The 14,971-nt window shown below is 36.7% G+C and overlaps 1 protein-coding gene across 2 annotated transcripts in view; it reads right to left on the minus strand.

Annotated features, from left to right (window-relative positions):
* Positions 1–605: 605 nt before the first annotated feature.
* The window catches only part of itpkb (inositol-trisphosphate 3-kinase B), a 99,804-nt gene continuing 85,438 nt past the window's right edge, over positions 606–14,971 (minus strand). For both annotated transcript variants that reach the window (XM_059025337.1, XM_034019289.3), the window contains exons 6-8: positions 14,043–14,144; positions 9,421–9,492; positions 606–4,762 (exon numbers count right to left, since the gene is read on the minus strand). In XM_059025337.1, the coding sequence (XP_058881320.1) occupies positions 4,550–4,762; positions 9,421–9,492; positions 14,043–14,144 (387 nt within the window). In that variant the 3' untranslated portion in view covers positions 606–4,549. The remainder of the gene's footprint in view (positions 4,763–9,420; positions 9,493–14,042; positions 14,145–14,971) is intronic.

Genomic DNA, 14,971 nt, shown 5'->3' on the forward strand with positions numbered 1-14,971 from the left:
CTGCTGTCATTGTTTTCTCAAAACGAATTCCGAGCAGCAGAACAAAGGAACTATATGCAGGTGACCAAACTGACAATCAGTTAATCAATTTGGTAATGGTCATATTGATGCATGTTTTTGTAGGGATGGGCTTTGAACTGTATCCCTGACAAATTTTTTAAATATTCAAATTTGAACCCCAATGTGCAGGGTCTCCTAGACCCTACTGACTCCTAAACCCTACTGACAATTTTATGGCAGATATTTAAAAACATTTTTGTTCAAGTCTGTATGTCTAAAAGGTGTGCTTTACAGCTGTACATCTATCAAAGAACCAGGTCTTTGAAATAAAACTTCTTATCACATATTACCTACAGTATTAGCTGCTGAAGATAGCTTTGTTCTTGGATTGTTTGTTAGCTTTTTTACTTAAATTCTGGACATGCTGATTTTTTAACCACTATAAGTCCATATTCACAAAGCATTTACATGCAAACTTTTGTAATATTTAAATAATAAAAAAAGTATACCAGTATCTATCTATCTATCTATCTATCTATCTATCTATACACTTAGGACATGTTAGAATTATACTAAACACAGAAGAAAATAAGGAAACAGTATACTTTTATTTGTTATTATGATGTCTTTATTTGTTTATACGTAATTCAGGCACGGTGGTGATATTCCAGTAAACTTTACATTTCATCTGTAATTATCCTTCAACAAACAAAACTAAAATAATATACAGCTATAAGCTCAATAAGGCAAGACCAAGACTCAGTTTTGGTTATTTTTTTCTTTCAACCTTATTTAAAGTCTATATTCTCCTTTTAAGGTGAAGTAAAACATCATGATGTCAACGTGCTATATTTGTAAACCACGCTTACAATCAAATGCACAGTACTGTACCTTTTCATCTTTAGAAGACATGTAATCAAGTTTGGTCCAGTTGATAAGGGGGTTGTCCCTCATTCAAGTCTCCCAGTCAAGCTTTAAAAGCTACTTCTTAGTACATGTCAATTTACACAGTTTAAGTTCCCATTAACTTCACAAGGTATTAACAAAACTTAAAATGTATTTAAAGTAATTGGGCGGGCGATTTATGTTGAGACTATTTATAGAGTAAAAAAAAAACCTTGCATCTTCAGGCTTATAGTATGTGATGGTGTTCACCACTATTTTACTAAATATATATGAAATGAAAATGCTAAATAGTGAATTAAATAATAATTAACTAATATTACTCAGTGCATCTACACTTCAATGTTCTATTAAATTTGATTAAAAATGATAATTAAAAAAAATTGAATATTTTAATAAATGATTACCTATTAATCATAGCAAATAATTAAAAAAATAAATGAATGGGCACTTAAACTGTAACCAAATAGGGGGTCAAATATGTTCTCATACAGGACATAATAAACAAGGGGAGTCATAGGTGAGGAAATCTAACAAGCCCCGTTAAGTACTTGAACAGCATTTGCTGGTATGAAACGATAAATTTCTCAGACAATAACCAAAAACCAGAGTCTTGACTCAGCTTTTAAAAACCCAATCATTTGTACAAAACACAGCTGATGCTAGATTCTCCATACAAAGCATATACATTAAAAAAGGAAAAGCACAATAAACCCTAAAATATACAGCTATGCAACAAAATGTATAGGATTGTATAGACAGGAAATCTTAAAAAAAAACCAACATTCTACATTTAGTGTTCTCACGAGAATAACACAATAAATATGGTTATATTAAAAATAAAAAAATAAAAATCTCCTAGACTTCTCCCACTAAAAACATTTTCCACACTTCTAGGATGCAAAGCAATTCAATCAATTAACAATAATATATTTATCAAGATTGGACCAACTCAGAACAGATTTTCATTTATAGTGGTGACCTGGGGAATAGGGAAGGAAATGGAGAATATTTTTTTGAGAATTAGTTAGGGGCAATTTAAACAGGCTATAGTTTGCATAAAGCCTGTATTGGTATTTATCAGTGACAAAGCGCTAAAACGAAAGAAAATAAAAATGTACTACTACTGGGTCTGTGAAAACACAAGATAAAGAAAAATGTAATTGGGAATGTACTTAACACAATATCCAGTGTTTATTTTTTTGCACAAACCTACAAACCAAACTCACACATTTCTAAACATAATATAACATGGATTCTTACTCTCCCAATTTTAAACAGCTCACCTACTTTATTATAATATACAATGCTGATTTATCTGTACACAGAATAGGCTGCATGCAGCATCTCTTTAACTGGGCCAAAATTTCCCCTGACAGTAAAATAGAGATTAGATTCAGCTCAAAATGCCAGAAGGGATTGGAGTAAGTAACCATATGCTGTACATGCACACTTGTGATTTCTGTGCACTAGTACTACTAACTTCCAGCAGAGAGCAGTGAAGCAGCATCAAAGCTACTGTCCACAGAGCACCTTGAATCCAATGGTGCAATAACTTGTCACTATGTATGGTATTCATAAAGCATTAATTGGCTGTACTCATAGAAAACGTGTTGGTATGGTTTGTGAACATTAATAAAAGTTATTAGACTATAATGAAGAGAAATTTAATAGCAAAGTAGACACAGAAGACAAACACAAACATGCCTTTCCATGCAAGGGTAAAATACTTTGCTATAGACACATTTATGTGTGCTTCTTCACAGAACTTGAATGGAAAATAGTTGGAATTATGGTACACAAATCAGAAAACAATTACATCCATGGCTTTGTTTTTATTAGAACATTGTGTATCATTTTTTTCTTTCAGCCCTATTTTTATTCTATGTTTCAATAAAATGTATATAAATATTAAGGTAGTCTAGAGATCTAAGTTAATTTGAACAAGTACATGTTCATTTAAAAATCTAAAAAAAAACATTGACAGCACACACTGTACATTGAATATTGGTCTAAATGTTCAGCATGTGTATTGTCTTAGGCACATTAATGTTAGCATTTGTGCGAGATTCAGGGGGCGGACGTTGAGGCTTCTTAATTAATGTCTATCATTATTAACTCTCTATTCAAAGCACAATCTTACGCACTTCCCCTGTCTAGTGTTTTTGCTTTGTCCTCCTCCTCCCCTCCTCCTCCTCCTCCTCCACCTTCCTCTGCATGCCTTTGCATCGGTCTCCTCTGGGGGGCAATTGAGTCTCACTTTCCCCGACCTCAGGTCTGCTTCAGCGACCTCGTTCTCGCTCTGGGGGATTCTCACCGCTGTGAGTCAGAGGGGACCCCCGGCCACACTATCTTGAATCAGCTCATGCGCTAATCTTACCTCGTCACCCAAGGCTCTGTTCTTTTTCCCTCGGGATGTGGCCCGTTTTACGCTCTCAGTGCCGAGTCCCAGACCCATCTCTCGGGGATCTCTTCCTATCCTAACTTCAAGTCCAGGCCCCTCCAAGGCCTCCTCTAAGTCCGGGCCATCGGCTCGCTTTCTATCCTAAGTCCGGGCTCTCTTTGACTGCCTCTATCCCACTAACAAGCTTGTTTCTGCTTCCTCTGCTCTATCCTTACAGCCTCAACAAACGCCCCGTAAATTAGTAGTACAGTACATGGCATGCCTGGATAAACTGCAAACAATCGCACTAAATGTTTCTCTATTTGACTTAGTTTCACGCAAGTGTACTAAATTCTATATATTTTTTTGAGAGACAAATACACGTCTTATAGTTGCATTTAAACATAGCTTTGAAGATGCAATTTAGTTTCCTGTTCTTTTCCGAATTAATAATTTTACTAATGTTTACTATTAGCTATTTTATCATGCAGTCTTTGGCAGTACATGGTAAACCGCAGGATTTGAGGAAGAAAAAGCAATAGTCAAATCCAGAATGTGTTGGCTAGAATCATTATTAATCCCACCGATTACACTAAATCCTCATTTCTGCATTATTGAAATGGAAATTTGTATATTGGTTGCATTTGTAGTTTTCAGAAAGGTAAAACAAATCTTACGTCTGTTGCAAACAGATTATGTAACTCAATTACATTTAAGTTAAACTCAGTTGCTTGCAAAAGTGAAAAATAAAACAGCAGTAAGTATGTTTGGACCTAAAGAGTACAAAATCTTGTAACATAAATGGTGGCCAATAATTATGAACCAACATGTTGCCCAGGAAGACCTAATTTCTCAATTTTGAAAGGGAAAGGTGAAACTGGATATGATTTAATGAATACAGAAATTGCTGCTGGAAGTTGCAGCGTTTCAAATAAAAAGGTGATATATTGTAAGAGTTTTTGTGTCTGTTATTTATAACAGAAATGGTACATGGTTGTTGTGTTATATAGGAGGATGTCTATTGTAATGGAGTTCACATACACAGGGATGAATGGGTGGGTTTACTTCCCATAACAAATGCAACTGCACACTTAAGATAAGGCTGCAACAATCTGCAAACTGACACATCATCTTAACAATATCTAATATGTACAACATCTACATAGCTCTTTCTTTGGAGGGACAGTAGCTTTTTGGAAACAAAGAGGGTCCTGTAGTGCGGGTTCCAAGGGTGTTTTAGTTTTTCATACCAATTTACTTGTATTAAAGCGAGTCACTCTCCGCCATTTCTGTGATAATGTCTATGAGGTTGTCAAGCCCCCAGAGGTAGCCGTCTTCTCTATTGCCCTCCTCCCAGGTCACTCGGTGGCTCAAGACTTGCCCGTCTGGCAGTGGAGTAGTCTTGCCAAAGTCAATCATCCACACTTTGGCTTGCTCTCGTTTATCATGGACAAAGAGCACAGAGCTGCCTATTACCTGTTATAAAACACAAAATAACATTTATTGAGCTTGTGAGACTATTAGACCGTGGCAAATTCTCATTGTTTTCAGAAGTAGAGCATTGTAGGGGTGTCAACAGTCAACACCATGCCAGCTTTTGGGTTAAGGCAAAAGAGTATAAACTTATAATACTCGTAGTGTTCTTTATACTTTTTTGATATGGATGAAACTAAAGAAACATCTTAGGACAATATAAAAAGCAAATTCATATTAGACATATCATTATACACTACCTGACCTTATTCTTACTTTACAAAATAGGTTTATATATGAACTAAGCGTTAACAAAAACAGAAAAATATTGTTATTGAAATTGTTAATGTGTGTGGAGGTGCGGGTCTAGTGTTCAGGCTCTGTGTCAGGAAGCACTCCAAACAATTATGAAACCGAAGCTTTAACAAAAGTAAAACATAAAATAAAAGCCCAGCTCCCACTGGTACACTAACAAAGAAACAGCTAGTACTTATAGGCAAAGTAACAGGTGCTTGGTAGCCACTACTTACAGGTCAGGCACACCATGCAAAAGAGACTGACTGGCTTATCTAGGCAGGTGCTTTTATTGCATGTGGCCGAGTTAAGAGGATACCCATATTTGGGCTTCCTGTTCCCTCACTTCTTGAGGTAGCCAGAGACTGGAACCTTTTTGTTCCTTACAGTGCCCCCCCAATCCCCCGGCCAACAAGTATTACACTACACTCTGCATCTTTTAAGTGCAGTGTTTTCTCACTGCCACAATATGGTAGCAAGTTAATAACAACAAAACTGCCTCCAAGATTGGTCATTTCATGCTTTGTAAATCCAGTTAGTTCCCTATTGGAGTATTTTGTGTGTTCTATGTTGCCCTTTCTGACAGCTTTAGCAGTATCTAGGAATCAAATTAAAGTATAAAAGGATACATTTGAATCTTTATGGCCATTATAACAAGAAAACACATCCTAGAAATAAATAAAGATAACAGGAGGGAGAATTTAGTGCTAAACCTTTTTAACAGCATTGCAATACAGCAGAAGAGATTTTATCCCGGGGGCATGCCTCAATGGGTACAGATACAATCACTAGCTCTATAGAACAAGTGAAATCAAAGGGAAAGGAATGCCTGAATAAAGAACCTTGATTTTTGCAGTGACGGTTAATTTTTTTTTTGGGGGGGGGGGGGATTTTCTGTATGTTTATCCGTACAGTGGTTTGTAACGTGTGTTTTTTTCATAAATGTTGTACAGTGCTTACATTGTGGGCTCCAAAATCCTGAACAATTTTTTCTATTTGTTTAGCTCTGGCATGGACACATAGGTAGCACACTGTGTGCTAAAATACGACTAATATTTTGATAGACAACGTGTTCAATTAACAATTTCAAGGTGTGGTGTGGTGAGAATTTTTTTTCCATGCAGGAATGGTATTCATTTATGTCAGGGTCATAATCAGGCTCATAATCAGTTTCATGCAGCAGCTGGAATGGCAAACCCATAACCAGACTGTTGGAGCAAATAGCAAGCTGTAAATAACTAACTCTGACAGGTTTCCAAAGATACTCCAGTTGCAAAACTCGGGATTGCCTAATGTTTTTTACCCTGTCACCACTTGCTATTAGCATACCTGCAGTACATATTTTGACATGATTTTAGGATTCTCATGGCTACAAAGCAGACCAAAAAAGACAGCCTCTCACATCTGTTTATTTGTAATTGGAAACATCTGTTACTGTGGCAGCATTATATAAGGGCAGTGTTAATCAAAATGACCCCTGTACTCCTCCACACAACTTAAAGCATTTCACATTATTTTGATATAATAGGCGATAGGCAGTAATTTAAGAATGTGTTTAAATGTCTTGTCGCACTGTCATATATATATATATATATATATATATATATATATATATATATATATATATATATCTCATAGTGTGTATTGTGTTCAAGATCAGTAGTAACTGGCCCCCTCACTCTCTGCTTAAGATACGAATGACATTCTTCTTTTTTGTAATACTGTTTCAAGTTAGTGCCATCCAAGGTTTAAAACTATGCATCAAATACAATTTTAACACATAATTCAACATGAAGTTTCAGAGTATCTTACTTATGTGAACACTGACTTCTTGAATACACCAAAGTCTGTTTCTACTAATCAGGTAATTAATCAACTATAACCTGGGTTATAGTGACATACCCAACCCCACAACATTTTTTAAATGAAATAATTGTCAAACCTCTAACTAATTCAGGTCTCAGTGCACCTATTTGCATTTTGTTTATAGAAACAGCTTTATAAATAGGGCACAGTATCCACAATGTTCAGTTTTACACTAAAATATGATTCCTCTCTGTATCTGTTTTATGCAAAACAGTAGGAATATCCCACATTTCTGTGTACTTTCTTTTATAGTCAACTGGACCAGTCTAGTTTGTTAACATTTTCTTATTTTAATTTTACACTAATATGGTAGAAAAAACTCCTTTAGGCTTGTTCCCTTAACTCCCGAATTAACCAATCCTACCCCAGAGGGCGTTTTGATGCCGAATTAATTATTTCGGGAGCAAAATCCTTAAGAAGTGTGTGAAGGCAAGTGCAGTATCTGTACTGACCATGTGTATTCCATACTTCCTGTATTTACATCACAGGAGTTCCGTTTGATTCCTACGGTTTGTATGTGCAGATGAGATGGAATAAAAATGGTTTAATATAGTAGTGATGTTTAAGCACATTTTTTTTACTGAGTTGCAAATTCCCTATTTAAGGCAACAAAGTGCGAATGCACGTAACCAAGTTGTTAAGTGAATAGCGAATTACATGTTCGGGAGTAAAACTGTATGACTGAAATCTTCTAGCTCTGTCTTAATGAAGGATGCAAATTAGAAAAACATAAAAAAAAGGATATTTTGTTATACAGTAGAGAATCAATTATCCAAATTAATTGGGACCGATACTAATTTGCATAATCGATTTGTATTAATAATAATTTCTGTACCTTTAATAACATATAGAATAAGGTTAACATACACAAGTACCTACTGATGATATATAGCTAGAAACCTATTCTATTACATTAAGCATACAAAATTACAAAGCTTTACAAAACATTAAATTAATGCACCTACAGGTAAGGTAATGAAATAATGCAATTAAACATACCATATACCAAACTTCAAAGAATACAATTCAGTACAACTTTGACACATTACAGAACTTTAGGAATCATTAAAATTAAAAAATGCAGTAAAATGTTTCTATACTTTGATATTTGCTGTTAAGGCATTGCAATAAAATCCAATTGAAATGAATAAAATGAAAGTTCTAGTTGCTCAATAACAGACAGGATCTCCAGCCCTTACTGTCGAAATACAAGAAAAATCAAGAACGAGATGGCTGTTTAAATTTACTAAACCATTTAAAACACACAATGCTCCATCTAAGGTTTGGTGGTCTGAATAATTCAGTATCATTTGCCTCTGCTGGTCCTTTTTTTGGCAGCTAAATCTCATAGCCATAATCTTTTAGCAGCAGAAGCTGTGTGCGTAATACACCACATGTAATTCATCACGTGATTACAGGTGCGTTCGGTTGATTAGCCAGTACGGTTGATCAAAGATCGGACAATTGACTCTCTGCTGTACTGTTAAAATTATAGCGCTGATATTTTCAATAAGGCCTTACAAGGAAGATTAGCCATCTTGAAATGATTTTGCTTTTAAATTGCATTGGGTACTACACACTTAATCCTTTATGGACCGGTGAACAATGGCACCTCTGGGTACAAAAACCTTTTAATTTACATCCCTAAAAAACACTTTGTGACAGGATGGACCGAGGTTTGAGACTCAGAGACAGTTGAAAGTTCAAAAATAAAGTTTTTAATAAACAAAAATACAAAATAAATAGGCACAAGGGCCAAACAAAAAGGTTTAAACATAAAATAAACACACAAAACAAAAACTTACAAAAATAAAGGTTTCCAGGCTGGGCGTTGCCTTCACTGGAACAAAAAAATCACAGCACAAACAAAACACACCTTCTCCTCTGGAACTCTCCTCTACAACTCTCCAACTCTCTCTCCTAGCCAGGGCCTCTCCCCTGGCTTTTATCCCCTGTGGCTGGAGCCCAATTATTCAATAATTACTGATTAGTCAATTAGGGCTCCAGCCACATTCTCACATGTTTTTCTGGCAGGGAGGAATTTTAACCCCCTCCCTGCCAGTCCCAACATTGATCATAAAGACGGGGCAGTACCCCGTCACACACTTCTTTTCCAAGTTCTTGCCATAAAACACCTTAAGTCATTGCGTGTTTAATACTGTAGAAATACTGCTTTGATGAAAGTGATGTTATACAGTACCCCATTGTCAATATATACCTAGCTGAGGTTTGGAAAGAGGTTTTTTTTGTGAAAATGGAGCTCAGGCTGGAGGCAATTCAATTGCAAGTGCTATATATGCTAAATAAAAAGCAGTCATCACTGTTTAACTTAATTTAAAGCCAGCACAACGCACACACAGCTATTACACTAGGGACTGAATACTGTATATTTATATACATTTAAGCTTGATAGATACACTAAGGTCTCACTGCAACATAGGCCCCGCCATGCAAATGGAAAAGGTTTACTGAAAATAAAAAAATAAAAAACTAAAACTTACCTCATGGGTTTCGAAGAATGGTGAAATCTCCAAGGTTGATCTTAGGTCCTTTAGTTGTTTAAGATAACCAGCCTGGAAAAAAAAAATTAAAATACTGTGACTCATAAATCTTAAATCTTTATTGTAATGGACTTCTTCCAGGATAACTGATAACAGTAGCAGTACTTGGATCTACACTTAATGTTCACCAGTTTACATTTTCTATTAATATAAAAGCATTGTTGTAACTTACTCTTTGATCTTTTTTTTTTTAAAATTTGGGACATTTTATTGTTTTAAATATGTTTTTATATGGATGTCTGTAAGGTAATTTTATTTGTGGGGTAGCACTATAATATCATAATTAATGTGTGTTCTATTGTATTTCAGAACACCGTGGAGTGTTTACAAGAAACACATCGCTTTTCCTTTTCTGTATCCCAGCTAAACATTTCGGATTCTGACGAGTCAACGCCCCACATTAGGGAAATCCAAGGGCCACAGTTGGACGAAACAGTTGGAGAATTACAGAACTTGGTTGCATCTTGGGGTCACCAAGTCTCCAATTAGACACCACCTCCATGCCAATAGGCTATTTGGAAAGGTTGCCAGAAAAAAAGCCTTTATTGAGAGCAATCAACAAACGTAAGCGTCTGGAGTTTGCTAAACGGCATTGCCGCTTCGATTGGAACCGGGTGCTATGGTCAGATGAGACGAAAATAGATCTCTTTGGTCACGCACACCTGCGGTGTGTTTGGCGTCAAAAGAAGGATGCGTGTGCAGAAAAGAACCTCATACCTACTGTAAAATATGGTGGTGGATCTTTGATGTTATGGGGCTGTTTTGCTTCCACTGGTCCTGGGGCCCTTGTTAAGGTCAACGGCAGTACCAGGACATTTTAGCCAAAAACCTGGTTGCCTCTGCCAGGAGGCGGAAACTTGGCCGCAAGTGGATCTTCCAGCAAGACAATGACCCCAAGCACACATCAAAATCCACAAAAAAATGGTTAATTGACCACAAAATCAACATTTTGCAATGGCCATCTCAGTCTCCGGACTTGAACCCCATTGAAAACCTGTGGTTTCAATTGAAGAGGGCAGTCCATAAGCGCAGACCGAAGGATATCAAGGATCTGGAAAGATTCTGTATGGAGGAATGGTCTGAGATCCCTCCCAATGTGTTCTCCAATCTCATTAAACATTATAGAAAAAGACTCAGTGCCATTATCCCTGCAAGGGGAGGGTGCACAAAGTGCACTAAAAACAAGGGTGCCAATAATTGTGACACTTCATTTTTTTGGGGGCAAATAAATTTATAATTTGAGAAATGTGTAATTTTGGTTGATTCCATTGAATCATTAATAAAGTCAAATATATTCCACATGTTGGAAAATTACAATATAGCTCAGTACTGGTATTATTTATTTTATACAGTCTTTTTTGCTCATCTCCTGTGCTGTGGAAGCTCCCAGTTTACACCGATGAAAGAAATTGCCCTAACGAGGACACAATTACCTTACCATTGGCCTCCACCTGTGAACCATTAAAGTTGCTTTCACATTTTCTGGATAAAAACCCCACTGTTGAAGGAGCATTGGTCAGGCTGTGAATCTGAAGGAAAATGAAGACCAAAGAGCATTCTACAGAAGTTACAGATAAAGTAATACAAATGCATAGATTAGGGAAAGGGTACAAAATAATATCCAAGTGTTTGGATATCCCAGTAAGCACAGTTGGATCAATAATCAGGAAGTGGAAGCTGCATCACACCACCCAGGCACTGCCAAGAAAAGGCCATCCCTCAAAACTTAGCGCTCAAACAAGAAGGAGACTTGTGAGAGAAGCCACAGAGATGCCAACAATCACTTTGAAGGAGCTACAGAGTTCAGTGGCTGGGAGTGCACCAGTCAACCATATCAGGAGCTCTGCATAACACTGGCCTGTATGGGAGGGTGGCAAGAAAGAAGCCGTTACTCAAAAAGTACCATCTGAAAGCACGTCTGGAGTTTGCCAGAAAGCATGAGAGTGACCCAGCTGCGATGTGGGAAAAGGTTTTGTGGTCAGATGAGACCAAGATAGAGCTTTTTGGCCAAAACTCAAAGCGCTATGTGTGGCGCAAACCTAACACTGCCCATGCCTCAAGACACACCATCCCTACAGTGAAGTATGGTGGTTGCAGCATCATGCTGTGGGGATGCTTCTCATCAGCAGGGACTGGGCATCTTGTTAAAATTGAAGGAGAAATGGATGGAGCAATATACAGGGAAATACTGCAAGAGAACCTGCTTCAGTCCGCTAAAAAACTGAAGCTTGGGAGGAAATTCACCTTTCAGCAGGACAATGATCCCAAGCACAAGGCCAAAGCAACATTGGAGTGGCTCAAGAACAAAAAGGTGAATGTCCTACAGTGGCCCAGTCAAAGTCCTGATCTCAATCCCATTGAGAATCTGTGGCACTATTTGAAAATTGCGGTCCACAAGCGTCGTCCAACCAACCTGAACAACCTGGAGCAAATCTGCCAAGAAGAATGGGCCAAAATCACTCCGACACTGTGTGCAAAGCTGGTACATACTTACCCCAAAAGACTTAAAGCTGTTATTGCAGCGAAAGGTGGCTCTACCAAATATTAATGTGTGGGGGTTGAATACTTATGCAAGCAAGATATTTCAGTTTTTTTATTTTTCTTAAAAATATTTCCCAACATAAAACCAATGTCACCTTACAATAATTGATTTTGAGTTTCAGTGTTTTAAAATAAAATATCAAACAGAACGAAATTTCAATGTACCATTTGTAATTCAGTAATATGAGAGAATTGGAGAGAATTATTTTTTATTTTTAAACACTGCAAGCGCTTGTAACGCAGGCACCATTTTTTGTATTTAACTTTTCATACTATAGTGCTACTTTGGATGTCAATTTATTTTTTCGTGTTGTGTTTTCACTCTGGACACTGAATATTTTACTTGCAGAGATTATGTAAAGCCCTTTATTTTAGTGGACCGAAAATGTCACATGCTTATATATTTTTTAAATGTAGCGACTTTTATTTTAGCGTTTTTCACCTACAAATGTGTTTTTTCATGTTGTGGGTTTGCACTGGATACTGCAGCTTTAACGTTTAATGTTTGTTGTCTGAAAAGATTTGAAATAACAAAAACAGTGGGCATACTGCAGCAGCATTGTATTAAATATGTCACTGTCACTAAATATGTTAACTGCACTTCTTGATTCTTTAGCGTGACTGTGTGCTGTGCTCTACCTTTAAATTTTAAGCATGCTTAACTGTAAATGTAATCTATTTACCTAATGTTAAAAATCCCCCTTCTGCAATAATGCCTGTAATTTCGCCCCTGCCTGAGTCAACACCTCTGCTGGCCCTAGAGAACAATATGATAACTCAATATTGGACCAACAAAACCCATAATCACTCAACCTTACTGCAAACATCATAAAAAGAAAATGTGAACGTGCTTGCTTTTTAATTCACATATCATGGGTCATAAATCAACTGGAGAATACATTTGTCAACTTCAGCTTGGGAGCACACTCCAGGAGAAAGAATTTCTCTTATAAACACTGTAGTGTATCCAGATCGTGCACCTCGTTCTCTGAAAGGAGTAATGTATTCTAGAGAGTAGAAAGCATGAGCTGTATTTTCTTTCTACTGACAAACACAGTCATGAAATGTATTCACCCATTATATCAACCAATTAAACCAGTGGATTTGGGCAGACAATATTAGTGTGAAAATTACTTAGAAAATAAACCTAAGAAAGGCAGTAGACATCAAGTAGTTTATAGTATGTAGGTATACTATCCCATTTCAGCCAAATCTCACTGTTGTTTTTTTGGACATTTCCTAGACAACATGTTCAGTAAACAATAAACCATTAATACATATATTAGGCCCTGCCTAAAAAAAACAAAACAAAACAAAAAAACTCTTTAACAAGCTAGTGTTTATTCAAAAAAGTAAATATATCCTTCAAGTTCTCTTGGGGAGCATATTAATGGTAGGTTTATTTTCTATGTTTGCTCTATTTATTTTCACATAGTGTATTATCAGAAGCAGCCTGTAAAGCACATCATTTTTCACTATCAGCATTGCTGTAGGATTAACGTAACTTATCAACATTCTGTACACCTGAATCACAGAAGTGTGCCATACAGTAGATAAATACAGATGGCTTTCTGAATCACAACCAGTTAAACAAAAGTCAAGTAAACTGTCAACAGATAGCAGAACTCTGTGAATAGCCCTTCTGTATCGCTAGGCCTTTGTCAACTCCCCTTTCTTTAATGAAAAGACTGAAGTAAGCACCTCTCTAAATGGTGTGTGTTTAAAGAATTATGCAAGTGAAATGGTCAATACACATGTTCAAACCTCCTAGTGTACGCACACCAGGTTACTAAGAAAAGAAGTGCTATATGTGTATGTGTGTGACTAAGACTATGTAACTGTGTGTGTGTGTGTGTTTTCCTATCTGCACAGTTTTCACCAGCTTACAGAGGCTGGCCCTGGGTCTCTGGTATTTAAAATCTTCTCTCTCTATTAATAGAGGGAAGTCCTTGGGAACTCCCTTTCACTTTTGGCAGCTGCTCAAGAACACCCTGCGTCACAGGCAGGCATTTCAGACTCACCAGGACATTCTTATTTCCCTTGACAAAGTCTTGGAAGGCCTCAGTGACCTGCTCCCTGCTTCTGGTCTTCTTGAAGTCTCTGTTTACAGTGCCATCTTCCTTCTGCAGAGAGAGAGATCAGGAAATTCTGGGGTCATATTGGAGATATTTGAAAACAGTAAAATAATGGGACATTATTACAGTGGAAAACTACAAAATTATCATGCAATATTACCATGATTACAGTAACTTTTATAAGGTAGCCAAACAATGACCCACCTCACAGGTCAAATTGTTATTGAAACAATAGACCTGTTTGACCTTATTAAGAAGTCAATCGTATTTATTCCACAAAAGGGATTGCCATTGCCTTTCTGTTTGTTTATCCGAAGCAGTGAGTGTTTATTCCTGTACTGATCTATGATCCAAATAAAGCTTCAATTCAGTCATTTTTACTGTATTTAGTACAGTACATTTTTATGAGCTTTATACACACTACAGTATACTGTAATATTCAAAATATTACACACACTTTCACTAATTTTAGAAGCATTGCAGATACACAGGATGCACGTTATGTACGAGGTGGATAGTATTCTTGAGTGCCATTTACATGTGTATAAAAAGTCAATCTACATGAATACCAACCTGTTTTTTCTGCAAAAGCTGATGTTAGTCAGGCCTTTTATTATTGAGACAACTAAAACCAAAGATTTTGTATTGGGATTGTCTGACTTTATAATAACTGTACAGGTTATGCTTAATTGATACATTGATAAAACAGTATATGCAAACACAGTTTAAAGTATGACAGACCCAGTATTATTTTTTGATTTACCCCTCTGTTTTCAGCATACCAGAGGATCATGTTTTACAATGAGTGCATTTTCCAAGGAGTGCATGTTATACTAGGGATGCACACAATGCACAGGCGACATGCAGTGCATGTT

The sequence above is a fragment of the Acipenser ruthenus genome, chromosome 6, assembly GCF_902713425.1.
Source record: "Acipenser ruthenus chromosome 6, fAciRut3.2 maternal haplotype, whole genome shotgun sequence".
NCBI classification, from domain to species: domain Eukaryota; kingdom Metazoa; phylum Chordata; class Actinopteri; order Acipenseriformes; family Acipenseridae; genus Acipenser; species Acipenser ruthenus.